This window comes from Ptychodera flava, chromosome 2 (assembly GCF_041260155.1).
Source record: "Ptychodera flava strain L36383 chromosome 2, AS_Pfla_20210202, whole genome shotgun sequence".
NCBI lineage: Eukaryota > Metazoa > Hemichordata > Enteropneusta > Ptychoderidae > Ptychodera > Ptychodera flava.
The window spans coordinates 5,894,258-5,918,209 of NC_091929.1; the positions used below are offsets into that span (position 1 = coordinate 5,894,258).

Below are 23,952 nucleotides of genomic sequence, written 5' to 3' on the forward strand. Positions count from 1 at the left end.
TATTGACAGTCCATAACACAATCATGTATGTCCATTGGTCCCCGGATAATCGAGTGACACACGTGTTAGTCGGTGTCGGTCAGCAACTGTTCAACACGGGTCACTGAGGATATTGACTTGGTTTTACTACCCTGCTGCTCAAGCAGGTGTCAACATCAACTTCACAGCGTCAGTAAAATGGCAAACTCGTCCGTTAATTCCATTGATAATCGGAATGCATCGCTTGAGGTAGGCTGCAATTTTTGTGGTGTTTTTTGTATGGCGAATACACGTGGTTTATTGTTTATGAACAGGTGATCACCAACCGAGTTATCAATCTTCAAATAATTGAAGCTCTGGCTTCACGACGCCGAGGTCGAAGGCAGCCGCAAACAGCTCACTAACATCCATGCGTACGCTTCAGAACGATAAAGAATAAGATTTTTAACCACTGCCATTGTGTGTGGGTGGTTCATCTTATGTCACAGCCCAAGCTTCAATACTTTTATTTGTATCAATTGAAACTCAACAATACATTTTCGTTTGGTGTGAAATATAATAGTAACCTTCAGGACATGTGTCAAGGGTCACCTGCCCAGCGCAAATAGTATGCAGGCAGGCGAGCTCAGGGCAAGGGAGCTGCCGATCGAGCATTAGCAAGCGCAGGAGCCAAGAGCACGCATTGATTCGGTCCCTGCTCAGTGGGGACACTTTGCGTGGCTGTACTGCCGCATGCCGTCCCTACTTTACGAGCAGCCAGCGAGGCTCATGACGAAGAAGAGTAATATAGGATCCCTAAAGACTTTTAACAAGCAAAACAACTACTCTGAACAGTGCACAGTGAACTGTCTTTTTCGATCGAAATTACAGTTCCAATCTTACGCTGCACGAGCTTATATGGGCTCAACTCTCATAGCATTCATGTTCTGTCACACAGGTTATCGTAACGTTGCTTGGATAGTCGTTCGAGGCGGGCGGCCGCAGGTCGCCGTTTAATTTTCCAAGTAAACGGCGACCTGCGGCCGCCCGCCTCGAACGACTATCCAAGCAACGTTAAGATAACCTGTGTTCTGTCATACCTATATTTCAATCTCGGTAATTTCAAAATGTTATGGTAACGTGCAACATTCAGAGTTTACACAAAACAAAGCACAGAAGAAACTGGCATATACCATACTGCGTGGAGAAGCCAGTTTTTTGCCATTTATAATTTATGTTTATGCGCTTGTTAATATGTCAACCATTGACCTTCAAATGAAAATTGTAATGTTATTGCTTATTGTAACTGCTTGTCGCGGCACTAGGTTGAACGTTCCCCTGCAGTTGTAAACGTTGTGTGCGCGGTGTACAAAATAATGGAAGTTTCTCAGTGCATTGCTTCAGAAGTGGTACGTTTCGTACTGCGTTGACGAGTTAAGCTATTGACGGAGATTCCTGTCATATTAGCGTGTCTTCTATGAAACTTTGACCAGCTTTATTTTACACCTTCAGCTGCTATGGTCGCAACTCCCGAATAGTAAATTTGCGGACCTTGTGAATGCAGGAACAACTGGCTGGATCGCGTTCAGTCCAAATGTTAACTAAGACCCAAAGTCAACTAACTTTGAATGAAATTATTTAGAAAAACCAATGATTGTTTCAAGCAATTGCACTGTTTCTCCACAGACGACGTCAACAGTCGACGTCGATTATGCAAGCTGTAACTGACACAATTCGTATTCAACATTCCATTACAATCAGTACCAAACAAGATACTGACATGTGTAGTTCGACTTTTTTCAAAGGGAATAAAACTGAGCCGGACAGATAAATCCGATGAAGAACAGGCAAAGGAAGACATGATAAGAAACGACGTTCGAAACAATGATAATCTTGACCTTACTGTATCCTCCAAGAAGAAACGAACAGGAGCTTCAGAGGTAATGTATGTATGTATGTATGTATGTATGTATGTATGTATGTATGTATGTATGTATGTATGTATGTATGTATGTATGTATGTATGTATGTATGTATGTATGTATGTATGTATGTATGTATGTATGTATGTATGTATGTATGTATGTACGTATGCATGCATGCACGTATGCACGCATGTATATAGTATGTATGCATGCATGCATGCATACATGCATGAATGCATTCTGTCCATCTATCTATCTAGTTATACTCAATGTCATCGCCAACCTAACATGCACGTATGCACGCATGTATATAGTATGTATGCATGCATGCATGCATACATGCATGAATGCATTCTGTCCATCTATCTATCTAGTTATACTCAATGTCATCGCCAACCTTACACTGACTTATAACCCCTGCCCTTTTACAAACAACATTAAACAACTACTACCTGGTAATTAGGGCTATAGCGCCCGTTTATTACCCCGAGGGGCCTTGCATAACCTGAAACTCATCGCTATTCCCCGAGGCCATTGGTATAGCAATGTGTTCCTGGTAAAATGCCACGAGTGGTAATGAACGGGTGCTATAGACAGAATAAAGACCAGGTCATATGTGTCATGTTGTTTTATATCATTGTGCTAATGTGCTGTGATACATTGCACAGCAAAAATCGACTGTGAGAAGTTTCACTTGGCGATTTCTCCACGACAGTAAAAGTAGTGCTACTTTCTGCACAAAAATATGCTAAGTATACCACGCAATGTCCTTGATTGCACTTGAATATTTGTCGTTGGTGAGCTGTCAAGTCTCCACGCTGTTGGAATGGAAAATCTTACTGTTTTAGTCAGACGCTCGTCGCTCATCCAGGGCGCCGATCATGTTCCAGACACCCACTTTTGTTTCAAATGTGCAGAAGACACTATGCGTATGGTCGCGTGACCAGGCACGTTTCAGAAGTTCATGTAAAACATGACTCTCTAACTAGCATGCTTTTTACCTAATTTAGCCAGAGTTAAGGCCAAAAAAAGGAAGAAAATGTTTCTGGTCAGCGCGCGCGTCACTTGAACAACAGCGCGTCACCCTTTTTTTTCTGTTTGTTGCCGGCGGCCGTGGCTGACACCAAACCAAAATGGCTGAAGAGAAAGACAAAATTCTTTGGGGGGAATGATCAGTGACTGCATGAACAGTATATATGTGACTATATTGATAAAACTATAGAACTGACCCTCCTCCCTCCCTTGAGGCAAAAAAAAAATAAAAATAAAAAAAATAAAATGCGCGTCACCGCACCATTTTTTAAAGAAAGACCTGACCAGAAACATTTCTTTTTTTTGGCCTAAGAGTTCGCTAATTTAACAGGCAACTAATTTAAACGTTTCCCTATATTAAGAGTAGTCAAAGTGTCTTGTAAGGTAATTAAGAATCCACTATTTAATATAAATTCCCATTTCACAGAAAAAGAATGCAAATTGTTCACAGTACTTGTATTTTACAGTATTTCCCCAAGGAAATAGTCTGTTATCCCCCACCCTGACGTCACTTTTTTCTGTTCAATTAGGACTAGGCGTATCTATTTTCGTTTCGTTTTCTGGAGATTCGCAACACGGGATGACCATGTTGTATGTTATAAAGGTATTTATAGGAGTTTATATCATCTACATTTCCCAAACCAGGCCTCACTATGATAACATACGGCAATACAGTCACTCATGTTTTTTTCCCCAGAAAATTGGCAAATGGGTTAGCGCATCATACAAACTGTGTGAAAGATATTCTGATACCATCAAGTTCACAGTGTACGGGACTTTAGTGTTGTGTTACTGCGCCTACTTCATCTATGCCTGCTGGTATGACTTCAACAGCGCCCTCACGTTGTTCATCTTTACGTGTTTTACATTGGCATTTTGCATCTACGCCGTCATAAGGGACAGATATGGAGATGTGATATGGGCAAAGTGCCTGTCTCCTTGTATCAAATGGCTTGGTAAATATTGGTATATCATTAAGTGGTAAGTTCACTTTATCTTCGACTTTGAAGTGGAAAATCTACAGATTACGTTTACTCCGGGTTTAAGATGCATTTAAATTTGTTTAAATCCGTTTCAAGTTTCGCCCTACACCACCGTCTGACGATGCAATACTTCATGGGTCAACACCTATTTGACAAGAGAGGGTCTATTGACTCCCAGAGCATCAAACTGCTAAAGCTTGGGCTTTTAGCAAGCTTGTGAAGCAGTTAATTAATAGTTCTTCAAGGTAACCGATAACTTGTAGAAAAATGTGTGACGCCTTCGACTTTACATGATTTTAAACGATCGTTTCTTGCATGGGTCTTCAGTCCAACAATCGATTTACGGACCCTTATCTTTCATGATCACCGTAGGCCGATCTACATTGGTTTGGTTGCTGGACTGATAGCTTTCTTGATCTATCAAGCAAGAGATTATCCTCCACAGCTGATGTCCGCTGTCGGCGCTTGCGTGTTTATCCTCTTTGGATTTGTGTGCTCCAAGTACCCGGATGCGGTGAGTTCAAATTCATGGCACACCGCCAAGATTGATGACACAAAAAAGGGGCCATAAGAATTAGTAAAATTCATTCCCACTTAAAAGTTCATTTTGTCTGTGGCTTGTATTTCTTTCCAACTTCCTTTTTTGTTTTGAAAATCTTCTTTATCTACACAAACTTATACTCCAAAATTTAGGATCATTTGTTCAATACATATTTGTTATTGATGGTGTAATACTGACTTGAATACTACATTAAATGCAGATTCCTAGGCTCGGTCATTGTAGTACAGAATATACCACTTTGAAACGACTACAGACTACTTCATCAATCAGAATACACGTTCTGAGTTTTACCAATGGTGACTTCATTTCAAGCAGGGTTGCGGTAGCAACAACAATGTTGCGATTTATTTTCTACTGGAACTACGGAAGAATCCCGCAGATAGTAACGTGAATAGGACCTGGTATTGTACAGATAAAGTCCAAGCAAAGTCCTCTTAAAATAATCTTCCAGAAGTACTGTCGATTAAGAAGGAAAAATTAATTGTTACAGATTACACTATGGAACTGTTTTTAGGATAGATCAAAATATGGTTTTGACTTTCCTTGAGAGAAATCAAAAACATGCATATTTCAGGCCGAACGCATGTAGGTTGCAAAGTCTATGGCATAACTAGCGTGATTATTCCCCATCATTGTAGAAAATCAATTCTGAAAAACGATTCTTTAAAAATGTCATCTTTTATTCTCTCATCTACCGTGTCAAAATGTTTGAGCTTCAAACAGTTCAAATATCGAAAATGTCTGTCAGACAACAGTTTCCCTCCAGCTCATGTGTTTCCGTTGTTCCACATTATTTGGATAGAAAAGGAATATACCGATGTCATGTAACTTCGTTTACAGGTTAGTTGGCGAGCAGTGTTCTGGGGCCTTGGTCTGCAATTCGGATTAGCAATATTCATCCTTCGTACATACTTCGGATACCAAGTATTTCAATGGATTGGCGACTTCATGGCTGTATTTCTCTCTTTCTCCGAAGATGGCGCTGAATTCATCTTCGGACCAAATTTCAAGGACCACTATTTCGCGTTTGCGGTAAGTTGAAAAGACCAGCCAGGCACGCCATAAAACAGGTGCACGAACTGGCGTCAGGCTACCTGGCCCTATCGCCTGATTTATAACGGCACATTCAGGTTGAAAAACTTCCTTACTTTAACTTACTTGTCTGTGTTTAACTCACGAAGGTAGTTTGCGCTTAGAAATTGAAAGACTTTGCTGAAAACTTTTTTTGTGAGACAACGTTGAGCCATTCCGTTTTGAAATCAAGAATAAAAATCAGGGTTATTAATACTATGGAAAATTTGGTATTACAGAAAAAAATTCCCGATATTCCCAACATTTCAATTTCAAAATGGCCGCCATCCTCGTGTTACTTCAAATGTCTAAAATAGCTTAGTTTACATAATGGCAAGTTTATGAGTTCATGATTTCACTTTTAACATCAGATTTCCTTCAGTAGCTTATAAGAGCAAATTAATATGTTTTCTCTTATAGGTTTTACCAGTCGTGGTTTACTTCGCAAGTTTTATATCGATTGCATACTACTGTGGAGCCATGCAATGGGTCATTCTGAAGATTGCTTGGTTGTTTGAAGTTACCATGGGAACGACTGCGTCAGAATCAGTAAACGCTGCTGGTAACATATTCATAGGAATGGTACGTCAGCGTGAAATTGGCATGATATTGAAATTTATGTAATATAATTATAATGTACGGGAAGGACAAGCAAAAGGGTAGGTATATGACAGCTTTCCCTTACACAATTGCGTGAATTCTATATGTCATGGCCTTGCTGACGCACCAGTGAAGAAGTCCTATGCGCGTTTGGTCAAATCCCAAAACAACCTGAAGAAGCACATCTGACTCAAACTTTGTCTTTCTTTTCAGACAGAAGCCCCTTTACTTATAAAGCCATTTCTCGATCACATGTCACTTTCTGAGCTCCACGCCGTTATGGTCGGAGGTTTTGCCACCATCGCAGGCAGTGTTCTGGCGGCATACATCGCCTTCGGTGTCAGTGCCTCACACCTTGTCTCGGCGTCGGTGATATCAGCTCCCGCAGCGTTGGGAATAGCAAAGCTTTTCTACCCAGAGACAAGTCGAGGAACAGTGATCAAGCGAGGCGATATAGGAAAATTGATCGAAAATCCGTAAGAAACGTCTTTATTTTGGGATCAATAACTGTAATTCTGATGATTTTTTCTCTGTTTTGGTTTGTATGTCTACAGCAGCTTCTCATTCTACTCCCAAACTCGTGTTCAAACTCTGACTCTGCAGCTCGTCAACACAGTGTTTACACGTACATGCTGAGTTGACAAGCTAAATTCTAAGATAGAAAAATTAATGTAGTTTACATAAATAATACAAATAGTGAAAAATTCACTAAAATTTACAGCTAGTGTCCCTTTAATGACATCCATGTTACACATGGAATTGTGACTTCCGAATAAAATGTTCCGTCATTGCCATTGAAATAGATTTTTGAAAGAGTATTTTTGGAATGGCCAATAGCAACGAATTGTTAATGTTTAATGAAGCTGTCAAAAATCTAGTTTCATTTATTACTAAAGGGACGACGTTTGAAACTTTTTAATTTCGTTATTGTAAATTTAGAAAATAGATTCATTTCTATATTCGTCTTCCTTAAGTATGTTGAAATACAAAAATTAGACTTACAGACACAATGTGTATTATAATCAATATGCGATATGTTATTGTTGGAAAATGACTGTTAATCCAAACAAAATTTCTGTTGTCAACAATTAAGATGGACGTTACTCACATACGGGCTATTTCTCACATTTATTGACCAGTTGATACTTCAGTATTGATAATTTGGAAGCAGAGCAATGAAGATGTTCAGATTTTATAAGCAACGCAAATCACTAGGAAATGTGTAAAAATTGCACCTGATGGAGCTTTATCTTACGTCAACACTTTTCCAGTGTATCGTCGATAAGATACTGTATCTCCAACACCCTAGATCAGTTGACTACTGTTAAAATGTTGATTTAAGGTAGAACGCGCTTCGGGGACATACAATCAGACTCAAACTTTCACAATACAGTTTGGTCTACCACTTTTGGAGTTCTTTTGAAACTTATGGAGTAAATAAAGTTTTTATTGTAGGTTTGTTTATTGAAAATTTAAAATTATTTTTTTCCAAATCGAGATAACACAGTAATGAGGACCATTTTGAATTTCAAGTGTCGGTAAATATCGGGCAGTTTGTTTTCTAGTATGAAATTATGTTCGGTGCTGATTTTTATTCTTGATTTGGCAATACAATGGTTTAAAGTTTCTTTACGTTAGGTTTGAGCAAAAGTTTATCTTTCAGTTTCAAGTCGCAAACTACCTTAGCGTAGCGTAAGTGATCACAAAGCTTACGCGTGATTTGACAGAAAGGCGAAGCTCTAAAAGTAGGTTAAGTGTGAAAATTATCAAATGAAATTTGTCTTATTTTACAGTCCCGAACGAAACATGATCGAAGCGGCGGCTAATGGGGCGTGTCAGGCTGTGACTATTGTCGGATACATAGCTGCCAATCTCATCGCATTTGTGTCACTTATTGCTTTATTAAATGCATTCCTTGGTTGGGTCGGAATGATGGTGGGGATAACGAATCTTAGTTTTGAGGTAAGGATCGGAGAAGGGTTTTAAAAAGGGCGGGTTGGGTTGCCTGAAATACATCTTTTTTGGCCTTAGTGAACGAACGAACGAAACATTGGATTGGCGATTGTATGGGTGAATGTTAATGAATGAATGAATGAATGAATGAATGAATGAATGAATGAATGTTGAATGAAGAATGATTGAATAAATAACGAATGAATGAGTGAATGGTGAATGGTTGAATGAACGTACGAAAGAAGGCAGGAAGGACGGAAGGAAGAAAATGGTATCTACGCTTGTGAAATCGTCAATGAATGAATGAGTCATGAATGAGAAATGAATTACTGATTGACTGTTCGGCTGGATAGAGGGATTAATGGATGGATGAATGAATGAATCAATGAATGATACGCACGTTTGAATGTCCTCACAACTTTAATGTAATAATTATCAAACGATTTACTCGTTACTCACCTACCATTTCTATTGATTAAACACATCACCCATCACTCAGTATTTTTCTTTTTTTTTCAGTTAATTTGTTCCTACCTATTTATGCCGGCTGCTTTTCTCATTGGAATCGAGTGGGCCGACTGTCAATTGGTTGCTGGTTTAATTGGCGTGAAATTATTCATCAACGAATTCGTTGCATATGAAAAATTATCAGAGCTAATTGACAACAGGGAAAATGATGTACAACCTTATATGTCGGTAGGTAATCAAAATATCATACCAATGACGTTATATAGTTGTAGGGAAGAATGCGACTCGAAGACATGTATTCAGACTGTCAAACTTTTACAATTTGTATTTGGTGTACAACTTGTGGGTTCTTATTGGAGATCATGAAGTAATTAAAGTTTTAAAGGAGGTGGTCGCCGGAACTCTGCTCAAAGGTTGCCAGGGACCCCTACGACCGATGTAAATACTGTATCTAGGATACGTTGGCGATTGATGAAAGTTGAAACATGTATGTTAACAATATATATCGTAAACTTTATATGTTGCAGCTATGGTGAAGTGATGCATATAGATATCATTCTTGAAATACATTGTTTGTAAACAAGAACGTTGCACACGCGCAGTTCGACGACCACCCCCTTTAACCAGCTTATTTTGTGCAAATCGAAAAATTTTATTTTCCTCCAAAGAATTAACACGGGGACGGTAGCCATTTTGAATTTCAAGAGTTGGTAAAATATTGGGTTATTTGTTTCTCCATATTAAATTTTGTGCGGTGTTTGAGCCAAAGTTCAAGTCTTTCAATTTCGAGGCGCTAACTACCCTATGTAAAGTTATTTATAGCGTAAAAACGAAGAAATGTGGAGTGACGAAGTAGGCTGTTAGGGAGACGTCATTTTTTACGGCCTGGGGGTCGGAGGAATTTCATCGGAAACTCCTAAATTTCGAGTAACCCCCCCTTACCAACCATGATGAACTTGAGTAACCCCCTCTCTCGAACTCAGAAATTTTGACTGACCCCCCCCTCCACTTAGAAGAGTTAAATGCCAATACATGTATTTGTAAAATTTACAAAAATACAGCAATAGTAAAGACCTTTCAAATCCTAATGTATCCTGTTAGATTGTCATTGTTATCTCATGACAGTTGAAAAAGGTGAAACCACACAAAATGAAATTCAAAGTGACAACAAAATACAGATATAAAAGCTCACACTATAACTGGTATTCAACCAAATAGTATATTTTTAATTTGGATGCGTACCATGGCTGGGCCGAATTTTAAAGTGCAAGGGGGGTGGGGAACACACGAGAGGCTGTGCAAGTTACACCCAATATTCATAAAGACGACCGAAGAAAGATCACAACAAGTGTGTTATTCCTGTCTCACATCTAGTAAAACGCCCTCACCGTTTGCTCAGAAATCATTCCTATCATGATCTTGTCACTGGTTGTTAATTAAACGTCTCTCAGTAAAAAATATCCCAATTTCTGAGAAAACACTAGCGTAATGACAATAACGTTCCATGGAGTTTTCTATTCAGGATTTTCCCTAAAATTAAATGGGTAAATACCACAACGTTTGGCGATAAAGCTTTCTACATTGTTTGTACATTTTCACAACTAAAGGTCAGGTCCGAAGTCATTGCGACGTACATCCTTTGTGGATTTGACAATGTTGGCAGTGTAGGTGTGATGCTGGGAGGACTGACAGCGCTGGCACCCGGAGAACTCAGGACCTGGCTTCCATAGCAACGCGAGCTCTAGTCGCTGGAACTGTGACCTGTTTCATGACTGGATGTGTCGCAGGTTCGTATATTTCAGACTTTGTTATTTGTGGGTGGCAGTCGTAAATATGTTTAAGGATCTGTCATTGGCATTAAGTAGAAGTAGATGCGTAGCGGGCGCTGCACTTTTAGCTCCCTGTAGCTCTCGTGTTCATTCATTTGAGAATATATCGTTATGATGTCTATCTATCTATCTGTCTGTCTGTTCGTTTGTGTGTGTGGGGGATGTGTGTGGGTGTGTGTGTGTGGGTGTGTGTGGGTGTGTGTGTGCATCTGTCTCTTAGTTCAATACCTCAAGAAGGACTAATTGGATTAACATGAAATCTGGAACATTCATGCATTCAGGGGTGTTCATTTCTGTTGCTCTCATGATTGTGTAACATCGTACAGAAATTGCTGTATAGAACTCTCCTTGACGTACCATCATGGTCGTTATATCTTTTCATGCTGTCTTCAAAATAGGGCGGATGTTTTGTTTCAAACTTAATCACAAAGGATGGCTATTGCTGAGACATGTTTCGATAGGGTTTTCTACAAAGTTGTCAGTCCCAAGGACAATACAGTATAACACACATTCAAGTTAATTTATTTTGCAGTATCATCGACTTGAATGGCTACCAGGCGGTCATTCTTTTACCAATTTCATGTACTTCGAGGCATGGACCAGACACGCAGCAGCTGATATCTTCTAATGTGGTAAAAAAGGAAAAAGTCTTAAACTGTGTGTATGCACTTCACTTTCAGTTACAATATTATTTAAAATTAACAGCCATCACTTGTAACTTCATCTCTCTCTCTCTCTCTCTCTCTCTCTCTCTCTCTCTCTCTCTCTCTCTCTCTCTCTCTCTCTCTCTCTCTCTCTCTCTCTCTCTCTCTCTCTCTCTCTCTCTCTCTCTCTCTCTCTCTCTCTCTCTCTCTCAGGTTTGTTATACACAGACTGGGACATCGCTGATCAATGAGACAACATAAAAGAAAGAACTACGACCATAAAAGATGGTGAGGCGTTTCTGAAACAACATGGCTACGTGAGGCACACGACCTTTTAGTCGAATGGTTTCAAGATAAGATTCAGCATCGAAGAGTAAAACCCTAATTAATCAATTAATTAATTAATTAATTAATTAATTAATTAAAAACAATGTTACCACATTCGTTAGAGATCGTGCACCATGAACCTTTTAGAATAGGCATGCAGTAATATTCCCATGGACTTATTCCCCCAAAAAGAAACACTCAATATTTTATAAATAATTTTTGTGTACGTATTTTGACTTTATGGGTTGTACAATATTTCCCACGTATTTTGTTCGATGTAATCTTGGTCAGTTGTTCATGTTTTTCAACTTCATATTTGCCGGTTTTTTTCAATTTATTGTTTATATTTCCTAAATTTTGTGTGACTGGCAAGGTTTTCATATCTTTTCAGTCTCTTTCCAATTTTGTTGACAACCATGGTCTACTTTGAGATGATCTGTTTTGAATTAAGCATGTTATCGACATGTCTTATAAAGTTTATTAATAATGTGTCATTTCGATTGCTGCCGTCTCCTTCGTGTCGTTTCCTGCAGCTACAACTTCGATTCGCGCATGCGTTGTCTGTCTGATTGTGTCTGTGTCTATTTGCCTATTTGTCTATTTGTGTTTCTTTCGTCTCACCTGATATTTCCGATATTCTCAAAGTGCAAAGCTACAATATCAATGCTATGAGATGATTTGTTTTCGTCGTATACACTTCGCTTTTATTCCTTACAATCACTCATTTATACTCGCATTGTACAGCCATGTCAATAACGTCATGTCGCTTCGTGTCACGATAACTGATGCGATCCAGGGTGTCCCGTGCAAATTTCCTGTTTTGCTGTTCATATTTCGGAAGTCTGATGTTGTCAGTCAGGAAATGGGGAAAAAATCGCGCGCATGGCCCCATCTTTTTTTGCAAGAAACCTAAAATAAGAAATAAAAATAAGAAATAAAATAAAAATAAAATAAAATAAAGTAAAACTAAAATACCGGCAGTGACAGTGACAGCCTTGGCTCTGATTTGGTTGGAGGAGACTTTGGGTCATTGGACGATTAATTGACAGTGAAACATACTTAAACACAAGATCAGGCCAGGGAGCCACACATGGACGGCTATGAGACTTAACAGTTGCCAGGAATTTCTGAATTCTCTCATATGAGAATAATCAAATATTTAGTTGTGGTATAGTTCTCATAGACTTTGCTCCATGATTAATCTAAACAAAAAATATATCATACAGTTGACGAAAAACAGTTTACTGAATGGTAACTTCTTCAATTGCTCAAACATATTTAGGACTTCTTGCTCAGAGATCTCCACTACATATTCTTTTATAATAGGCTTGTTGTCTGTTTTGCTCTGTGTATAAAAAAGCACTATCATTCCTATGTATTTCCTGAATTGTTTACTGACATTAGTATATTGTTGAGTCAGAACCCAGACAGATAATCCATCATGTCTGGCACTTAACCCTTCTGCTCTATCTTTGTCGGGAAGAGTGTGTTTTTCTCTTTCCAAAAATGGTATGTGTGTAGTAAATATTATTGGTGGATAAGAAAAAGAGGGCGGGTTGTCGATTGGGGCGGCGATTCGTGTAATATTCATAACCATAGCCGAGTGTTTTAATCAACATCAGAACAGTGTTTACCACAGATTAATTCCAAGGGTCATGACGTATACAAATATGTAATTAGCTAAAATAAAATACTAAACTTCTTTGACCATTGTCACTGTATCACCACTTAATATAGCAAGTGTAATTGTCTTCAATGTACATAGCCAGCAAGTTTCGTCGACTTTGATGAAGTCAATCAAGAATTACGCTAATTAGAAAATGCAAATTAGTAATTAGATGTCCTACAAAATCTAAACCGACTATTAGTAATGTTATATCATAGTTTCTACAACTTACATAGCAAGTTTCATCAACTTTGGTAAAGTAAATCAAAACATATATCCCTAATTATGAAAGTTCGTTAAATATGCAAATTAGTAATTAGCTGAAATAAAAATGCAAAATGACTTCAATAATGTTATATCGTAGTATCTTCAATGTACATAGCACGTTTTGTCAACTTTGATTAAGCCAATCCAGATATATGATATATATATATATATATATATATATATATATATATATATATATATTAAAGAAGTTTAGTTAAATATGCAAATTAGTAATTAGCTGAAGTGTAAATGCAAAATTATTTTCAATTATTTTCCCTTGTCTGTGCTTCAATGTTCATAACAAGTATTGTCAACTTTGATCAAGTCAATTCAGATACATATCCCTAATTAGGAAAGTTATTTAAATATGCAAATTAGTAATAAGTTTATCTAAAACTGTTAAAACAACTTTCATGATTGTTATATCAGTGTATCTCAAATATACATAGCAAGTTTCGTCAATTTTGATCACGCCAATCCAGATATATATCCCTAATTGGGAAAGTTCGTTCAATATGCAAATTAATGATTAGCTGAAGTGAAAATACTAAATGACTTTCAATAATGTTTTAACCTTGTATCATGAATGTATATAGCATGTTTTCGCCAATTTTTATCAAGTTAATCCAGGTTTTATTTGTATTACATGCCTGTAATTTTTTTTCTCGGGCCTGTAATTGTTTTTTCATACCTGTAATTTTTATATCATACCTGTAATATTTCTTTTACGCCTGTAATTTCTATTCAGTGCTGATAATTTGTAATTTTATACCTGTAATTGTTTTCATACCTCAATCTTATTTCATGCCTGTCATTCCTTTCATATTTGTAAGTTTTGTTTCATACCTGTAATTTTTACACCTGTATTTTTTCATACCAGTATTTTTATTTCACACCTGTAATTATTTTAGTTTTGTGAGCTTTGAACCCACAAATACTGGTCGCCGTCATCCTGGGTCAAAAGCCGACTTTTCGCTAACAATTTAGCATTCTTGAATATAGCAAGTATCTCTCTATCACTACATGCACTATCCAAACACGCTCGGGAATTACAGTTATAAAATAAAAATTACTGGTAAAAATAAAAATTACAGGTATAAAAGAATATTACAGGTATGAAATAAAAATTACAGGTCAGAAATAAAAATTACAGGTATAAAAGAAATATTACGTGTATGAAATAAAAATTACAGGTATGAAATAACAATTACAGGTATAGAATAAAAAAATACTCCTCTCGCCTCATAAAACCACCGTAGGTAAGATATGGTACACGATGAATAAAATTTGTTTGAAAAGTTGGCTCATCATCGCTGTGTACAATGCCCATCCAGAATGTGAGTCCACAGGGTTTTTTAGTCCAAAAATAAATTATAAAGTCGATGCTACATGTAGCTGTATTTAGTGTATTTTAGAAGCTTGTGTGCGTGACCAAAATGTAGACAGAGTATGCGCGCGTATAGGTGGCGCAGGTTGCTATGACAATGTACGTTATAAGAGGTGTTTTCTGTGGATAAGGTAAGAGTTTGGTAGTATTCCAAAGGACTAACCACCGAGAAGTCATTGAAGGCAACTTTTGTGCGAAACTTACAAGCACTTTGGTCTCGCTGCTACTTTCAGACGGTAAGTACTGATGCTGCCCCTCTTTGAACGGTTGTTCACGTATGGTACCGTTCTCTCTTTTCATTTAACGGGAAGGCATATTCAAATATAGAACATTGAATTAGTATGAGAAAAACGTTACAAAATATGTACTTACGCTTGGCTTCGTCATAACAAATGTAAATTGAAGATGAATATCAACTTTTATTATTTCGGTTGAAGTGGTATTTTGCGCATTTGTTTACCATTTATGAATTCTTCTACTGTGCGTCCAAACTGTCGGTTCAAAACGAGTATTGAAGCACATTTGTTTGTCTCTTTAACCCAAACTCTTGTAACAACGATGATGAATTACATCACCTGTTTCATTATTTTCTGTATCGTGGTTTTAGTTATAATATTATAAGGAATAGTTAATTCCGATTTGTCTACGTATAGCTATATGTATGATAAAATATTGAAAACGTCTAAACCGAAAACTACGTTTCGTATCGTATATCCAAATTATTACAGATCTCTTTCTATTAAATAATATTACGAGTACAAGGAATGTTTTTTATCGTCAACATCCTCCCATAGCTGACAGTTTGAGTTGATTTCAAGTGACGTCCAAATTCCTCAGCGTACGCGGCAGTTTGCTTTAGTACACAATCATATGCCATGTTAAGTAATAACTCTGCAACACTATAACTCTGAAATTATATTACAAAGCTGAAAGTAAATACGGTCTGGTTCATTCTCTTCACAGGATATACAATCATGAAGTTCTCCATTCTTTCGTTGTTATTCGTTGGCATCCCTACTGTATAAAGGTAAACTAAGATACTACGCATTTCATTTCTTAATGTAGTATTCGCCTCAAAAGTGAAAGAGTTAAACTTTCGCTCAAACTTTCCCTACGGAATCTTTCAACCATTCTCTCTCAAAATCTAGAATAAAACTCGGGGGTCAACATGCAAATTTTGGTTCTAGAGAAACAAATGACCTAAGCTTTACCGATATTTGAGATTCAAAATGGCCGCCATCCCTATGCTAACTCTATGAAGAAAAATAAAATTTTCGAATTTCGAAAAACTGAACTTGTAAAAAGTTTTCTTACACCAATAGTTTTAAAATGAACTCCCATAAGTGGTATATCAGAGAAGAATTGTACATTCCAGCTTTTGGCCATACAAATTTTGACGTGGGCACTATACGGTCTAGGCCCTGAGAACCGTATAGTGCCCACGTCTATGAATATTCAGCGTGAACGAGGGCGATAAAACTACAAAGAATGCTTCGGATAAGGCTGGCAGGAACTCAAACAAATTATCTCGACTTCATCCCTAATTCTACATTTGGCTCTTCTAAGTATTTCTCTGCACTCCCACCTGGTCAGTCCACAACGACTGGATTGTCGTAGTTGAGAACGGCGACACGAAACGATGTGAGTTGAAACGGATACTAGCAAATTATTAAAGTGCATGTTATGTTGTGAAGTACCAAAAGTCACCAATTTTGGTGGAAAATGAAAAGAAATGCGTTGCGACACACGATAATTTCGAGTATTTTAAGCCCCACAGTCCCTCAAACCACGGCCATACATGAACGCGCTCGCTTATGTCCGTACGCTCATCTTTACATCCATGGTACGCACTAAGCTGACATTGTATGGTACGAATTACACGTCAGCGACGAGTGATACGCTTGCGATCGTGTCGATCGGTACGACGGTATGACATGTATCATTGGTCCAGTTCAAGAGACTTGAATGACTACAAAACTGTCTGTTTTCTCCGTTGTTATGGACAAGGGTCCGGCATTCACAGGTGCAGAACATTTCGGCTAATGGGACATAAAAATGAACAAAAACAGAACAACTTCGCCTGTTTGTAAGCGCTGGCGTCGTGCCCGGGCCCGTACCTCGATCCAGCTTTGTACTTAGCCGGCGGTTAACTGTTTTTATCTTTCCTCTAATGTAAGCCTAGTATATCCATGTGAGATATATACGTGGTCCAATTTTGATATATTGTAGTCTAATTTTAATATGCTGACTAAATCACTATATTAAATCACAGACAAACAGAAAAATGCTCACAGTACATGCCGGCTGACCCGTGTAACGCCTCGAACCATAGACCTTAAAAACGGACACGCAGAAGCTGTACGTAACTCACGGCTAACATTGCACGCCAACTTCAAGAATCATGTCTCAATTTTTTTTTTCCGTTCTCTTCCAATCAACCCGAGACGATTTTACCAACAGTATTACACTATTACAAACAAGTCTTGTTATGAGGGACTGTGTATACACTAAAGTTTTCGATTTCATAAACCAGAATTCAGATCTCTCCATTCAAGTGACGAAGTTTCTCTTAAAACTCAACCAACAAGACTCAAATTATGATGAGCGTTCTTTCTCATATGTCGCCGTAGCAGCAGCTCTCGTACGTTAATTGCGACGGGAAAACATTTTTCCGTTGCACGATTCGGATTTCCCGTTGCAATCCATATTCGTCCGGGAAAAACGAGAGCTACGACTACACAGATGAATGCCGCTGCTTCCTTATGGAATAGACTTTCTAGTCATAATCGTTCAGCATCAAAGACCTGCTTGTTTGAGAAAACATCGTCATGCGACACTGTGTAAAGCACCAGTGAAAATTTTATTTATGCTTTGTCAAGAATGATTGTGCTCAGTTTACGTCTGAACATGGATGTAAATCTATTTTTACATCCATGGTCTGAAATTGTACTGAAAATAGCGTTTAGGACCCGATAAACAAATTGTTACACTTTGTGTGTGGGGGGGGGGGGGAGGTTCGTGATAAGTGGAACGGCGTTTCTGTCCTATCACTGGCCATGCTTGGTTTCGGCGTCAAATTTAAAATTCACTGTTATCAGTCAGTACATATTGACACACACACCCATTAACTCATTAGGCTGGCAAAAGCTCCTGCAGAATTTGTATGGCAAAAAGCTGTCATGTAAAAGTTTTGAAAGTCCGAATATCTGTCCTCGGAGAGGCGCGATCTACCTTGAAAGTCGTATTGCTTTTATGGTAGGACTTTTTTATTTCCTCGACTTTGCATAATTTACAGTTACGTTTCGTTCTCGTGTTTTACATTTTGTCATTTTATTGTAAATGTTGTCATAGGTGATGCCGCTACCGTCTGCTACGGCGATTTGGGTTGCTTTACCAACAACCCTCCCTACGGTAACACAAAATTCCTGCCACAGGATCCGTCTATAGTCAACACATGGTTCGCACTCTACACCAAATCCAATCCAACTGTCTACCAGGAGATCAACAGAGGCAACCCTTCATCGCTGGCTAATTCCAACTTCGACAGGAACGCCGATACCAAATTTTGATCCATGGCTGGACAATCAACGCAGGCACTGGTTGGGTCAATACAATGAGGGACGAGTTCCTGGCATCTGTAAGAGACAGATTCATTGTTGTTATCATGCGTGGATACTCATTGAATGGGCAAACTCTGCGTCTGCGTGCAAGTTGACAATCTCACAAAAAGTAGTCTAAAAATCGTGCCAGCTGTGCAAAACAATTCATTACCTTTTTAGAAACACCGTTCCTTCAAGAAGGACTATTTATGCATAACTTTTCATTCAATTCAATTCACTTTTTGGTCGCCGTACGCGTCATGGAGGGAAATCGGTAAGCTTAAGTAAAACAGCCAGAGACAAATAGAGAAAGAGGCACATCATTAATAAGTATATGAATGTCTGATAAGATATCCATTGGTCAGTGGAAGATATGTTCCCAAAGTGCATTTGTCAAATAAATAAATAGTACTTATTCTTTATTCTTGTTAAAATCATTCGTGTAAATTAGTAACTACCTTAACCATACAGTCCTGATTTATCGACATTTCAGTCTATGATTTATTATAAATTTTTATTTCAATTAGTCAGAAAATTTTAACGTCATCGCCGTGAACTGGCAAGATGGAGCTAGTGGCCCTTATTACGGCCAAGGCGTTGCAAACACTCAGATTGTTGGAGCTTAAGTCGCTGCATTCATCAAGTTTCTCGATGCTCAGTTGCGAGGCTACAGTCATGATAAAGTGCATCTGATTGGTCACAGTCTGGGCGCCCATTGCAGCGGCCATGTTGGAGAAAGAATGCCTACCATTGGCCGAATTTCTGGTATGTACTATTGCGCAGTTCGTATTTCCACGAGCGATCGTTGTCAAAACATGTTCATGTTTGCTTGCCAATATTAATCATCCAGACATCCAAAAATTCCCTTGAAGCGCAGAAAAAGTGAGTTGTACAGAAAAAAATTCAAAGTGGTTGTGTTCCTGCAGAAATTGATGAGATGGAAGGATAGTTAAGTGTTGGCCGTTTTCTGAATCAGCTTATTTTGTAGGTGAATAAAGAAAATGTTTGCAATTTTTTAACATTTAGTTCTATTCATAATCGGTACAATTACTATCAAAGTCTCTGACCCTCTATCATGACATTTGACCAACTTGGGCCTCCACGATATATATATATATATATATATATATATATATATATATATATATATATATATATATATTCACAAGCTACAAGAAATCAAACGAATATATTAAGCTTCCAACTGAGCACCCAACAAGTGGTTTGTCCAATAATGTAAAGGTTTTAGAGTCAATATTCAGATATCAGTCCACGGGGCGCACTTTACCTTATTCTACTGTATGTCAATGATTCGGATATCTTTTCACTGCATACAATTTATATATTGACAGTGTCTGCTCACAGAAACGTATGTAATGTAAGATTTGATCTAATCAAAACTGAACTGATAAAATAACATTTTTCATATTGCCGCAAAATTTTGAATACTCTCGTAACTTCATTTTAAATTTCAACGAATTAAATTGTCATTTAAACTGCTAGAGGAGACCACATGACTACGTCACCGAGTGAACACGCTCACAGTGAACTCTGTAATATGGGTCTGCTACATTTATGTTGAGGTAATTTTCCAATCGTGGAGGCCCAAGTTGGCCCTTCAGTTTTGGCTTGTGAACGAGTACCCTGATTAGCGTTGATATTGAGCAATACAGGGCAAACATTAGGATATTCGCCGGTGGAGACCCAACCTTCCAACAAAAGGGACCAAAGATGACCACCCTGCGAATTCCATTGTTCAACTGCAATCTGTTACTCACAGTAAGACTATGCCTATTTAATTTACTTTAATCTGGTCCCCTGCCCCATTTCTACCACAAATAGGGACCCTATTATTTTTCGTAGGCAGCGAAACGGGCGGTAGAAATGGGCCAGGGGACAAGACTAAGTTTACTTGTGCTAGGTAGGAATGTTGAAAGGAATCCAGACCCACCAAAGCTACGCTCAGAGACACAGTAGGCTGCAACGAAAGAGGACGTGGCAGGCATTTTGGAAAAACTAAGTTCGTTGATCCGTGACACTCAGCCATAAATGTAAAACTAGACGGTGTGCAAACTAGAATGAACAATATTGAGGACAAAAAGCATGAACTCAAAAAGTTTGCAGACCAGAATAGGGACAAACTAGATTCATTGGAAGAGAAACAGAAATGCCTCAGCGATATTCAAGACTCCATAGAACAACTGAAACGAGAAAATGAGAAACTTTGCAGAGATAATGAGGATTGAGAAAACAAGAGTCGGAGAAACAACCTTGTATTCTACGGAGTGAAACAGTATAGTCCAAACGAGACATGGGAAGAGTCAGAAAAAAAGATAAAATCTCTTCTAGAAAATGAGCTGAATATGACAGAAGACATTGAATTTGAAAGATGCCACCGACTCAAGAATGCACGTGTTACTTGAGGACCCTTGCCAATTATTGCAATGCTGTCCAAATTCAAAGACAAAGGTAAAGTCCTGAAAATACTCACAAACTTTGTGGCACAGATATCAGTATCGGTGAAGATTTTTCAAAGAGAATTAGAAATGTACGTTCAAAACTAATCGCCTACCGCAAATCTCTAACAGACAGCAACGAATCTTGAAAACTTTCCTTCGCTACGATAGACTGATTTTTTATGAAAGTGGAAGAAGATCTGAACGAATCAACGGGCCAAGTGGTACAAGCTGATGATCAACAACTGTCTCCAAAGGGGTGTGGCCCTGAGCCTGAGGAAAAGAACTTTCATTGCTATTCTGGAACATTAGAGGCCTGATAGGCGAGCGGCAGGCTCACCTATTTTTCACACTTAATGTACCCACCTTACATACAGCCACATCATACATCATTTGAAAGCTTATTATCTCTACTTCAAGAAAATTTTGACGATGTGGAGCTGCCAAGTAGGGCCATAACCCCCTAATTTGCATAATTCACATGGGTACCCAATTTGCATAAATGTGATATAAAATTAGGAAATTCATTGTTAACTACTCTAAACATACTTTTAAACTATCGAGTGATATATCAAATGAAAGGTATTTGCATGTAGAATACAAAATTGATATCCAAAAAGATATTAAAATGGTTTTACTGAAATATTTTCATATTAATACTGAAAAAAATATTTTACCCTTTTGAATAACAATATTTAAAAATTTGAACACATACAGCCACATCATACAGCCACATTATACATCATTTGAAAGCCTACTGTCTCAACTTGAAGAAAATAGACAACATTTAGCTGTCAAGTTCGGCCGTAGCTCCTAATTTGCATAAGTCCCACGGGTACCAATTTGCATAAATGCGATTAATATTAGATATTTATTATTCACTACTCGAGACATACTTTTAAACTATCGAGTGATATATCAAATGAAAGGTATTTGCATGTAGAACACTGAAAAGATATCCCAAAAGATATTTAAATTCATTTTACTGAAATATTGTCATATTTATATTGAAAAAAATATTTTCCCCTTTTCAATAACAATATTTAAAAGAAATTAATACAAAAAGCCAAATCGTAAAGCATCATCATACGTTATTTGAAAGCTTACTATCTCTACTTTATGAAAATGGACAATGTGGAGCTGTCAAGTACGGACGTGGCCCTTAATTTGCATAATTTACATGGGTACCCTATTTGCATAAATGCGATATAAAATTAGAAATTTATTAACCTATAAACATACTTTAAACTATCGAGTGATATATCAAATGAAAGGTATTTGCATGGAGAATACAAAATGGATATCCAAAGAGATATTAAAATGATTTTACTAAATTTTTTTCGTACTAATGTAGAACAATATACTTTCCCCTTTTGAATAACGATATTTTAATAATTTTAACACATAGAACCGCATCACACAACCACATCAAACGTTATTTGAAAGCCTATTATCTCTGCCTCATGAAAAATGACGATATGCAGCTGACAAATAGGGCTGTAATGATTAAATTTGCATAATGCACACGGGTACCTAATTTGCATGAATACAATATAGAATTACAAAAATCCATTGTTAAGTACTCTAAACTTACTTTTCAACTATCAAGTGATATATCAAATGATAGGTATTTGCATGTAGAATAGAATCATGAACTCCAAACGTGTATTCAAAATATTCTTATTGAATATTTTCAATTAAATCGTAAACATCTTGACTAGTTTTTAATATTCAAAATATTGTGTACTTAATACGAATAATGCTAACGTTATGGGGATAAATATCTGAATTTGTTTTGCAATTGATTTTTTGTTTATTAAGGATACGCAAACTGGAACCTTTTCCTGTCTAATTCCCATATAGCTGAACAACAAGAATACATAAAACCAATTGGAACTAATTCGGGATAATTGGGTCTTCATATTTTGCAAATTTTCTAAAACGTGTTTTGTGCTCTATAGTTGAGTGTTGAAATATAATAAGTTACTCTTAAAAACAAGTAAAAAGAAAAGCAGATGAGCTTAAATTTGCAAATTAAACCGACATTACTTCACCGTCCAATTATCCCAAATTAGTTCCAATCTTGTTATAAATAGCTGTGTGTTGAATGACCCTTTTGTATTATTGAATTCATTTTTGTTTCAATTTCTCTAGAAATCTTGTTTTGATGGAGACATCATTGGTTACTACATCTGTGTTACATCTGTATTTTCAGTTCAGTTATTTGGAATATGTAGACGGAAGGCACCATATTTCATTTATCGTATTTATTGTTATATAATGAAGGAAAAGCAACTCAACACACCGTTCATATCTTCGTTGTTTGCATTTTGTGTATGATATTGTGTATATTGTCAGTGTATATTATGTTTGACTGTTTTATATAAAGTGTTATCCCTGAAATAATTAGCCATGGAGATTATTCCAGTTAACAGTAAAATACTAGCACCACTTACAAGTTGGTACCTCATGCTAAAAATACAATGAACAAAGTGACGCCCACGAGGAAAGTTCAATTATAAGTGGATGATGCAGTCCAACCTTTCACAGATCAAAATTCATTGAGTATTTTCTCAAATAAATCGTGAAGAAATAAACAACATACATCAAAGATACGACAGATTTTAGACGGGAAATTGAGACAAGAAAAAGTTCAGGCCAATGCGACATTGGTAACACTAGACATTGTTTCAATGTACACTAATACAACGCACAATGAAGCAATGGAATCAGTCGACAGAGCATTAAATCAGTAAAGATCATCAAATGATTGCATAATCAAACAACCAACAACAAAATTGATGGTAGCTATGCTGAAAATGATCTTGAAAAACAACACTTTCAAGTCAACAGTGAATTTTACCGTCATGTATTTGGGTGCGGTACGAGATCTCCAGTTTTACCAGAAATTCCCGACATTACATTTCACAAGACGAAATGAGAATAATTCAGCAACACACTGAACAAATATCGCTCTGACTGAGATTCAGAAACGATGTATGATTCTCATTGGAACTCAACACGAGCTTAATGAATTCATATCAAACATGAAACAATGCATCATACTTTCAAATTTTCGAAAGCTCTTCTCAAGAAATCATATCGTTAGACCTCTTATCTATAAAGGTCATCGGTGGAACAAAGAGAACATTCTCGACTGCAAAACACACAAAACCAACAGATACATTGCGGTTCATGAAACCAAACGGCAACATTCAAGGGCCT

At 37.4% G+C, this 23,952-nt stretch overlaps 1 protein-coding gene across 1 annotated transcript; it reads left to right on the forward strand.

Annotated features, from left to right (window-relative positions):
- Window positions 1–80: 80 nt before the first annotated feature.
- On the forward strand, window positions 81–11,803 carry LOC139152075 (solute carrier family 28 member 3-like). Its single transcript, XM_070725168.1, has 11 exons — window positions 81–228; window positions 1,764–1,898; window positions 3,613–3,896; window positions 4,271–4,412; window positions 5,301–5,492; window positions 5,952–6,113; window positions 6,345–6,607; window positions 7,925–8,093; window positions 8,604–8,780; window positions 10,160–10,339; window positions 11,239–11,803. Exons 1-10 carry the CDS (start codon window positions 178–180, stop codon window positions 10,280–10,282), a joined length of 1,698 nt encoding a protein of 565 aa, XP_070581269.1. The 5' UTR covers window positions 81–177; the 3' UTR covers window positions 10,283–10,339; window positions 11,239–11,803.
- The last annotated feature ends 12,149 nt before the right edge of the window (window positions 11,804–23,952 follow it).

Excerpts from the sequence above, each read along its gene's own strand:
- LOC139152075 (XM_070725168.1), top strand. The coding sequence starts at position 178 with ATGGCAAACTCGTCCGTTAATTCCATTGATAATCGGAATGCATCGCTT. Across the intron at positions 3,897-4,270 it reads TATTGGTATATCATTAAGTG|GCCGATCTACATTGGTTTGG; the intron begins GTAAGTTCACTT and ends TGATCACCGTAG. Across the intron at positions 5,493-5,951 it reads ACCACTATTTCGCGTTTGCG|GTTTTACCAGTCGTGGTTTA; the intron begins GTAAGTTGAAAA and ends TTTCTCTTATAG.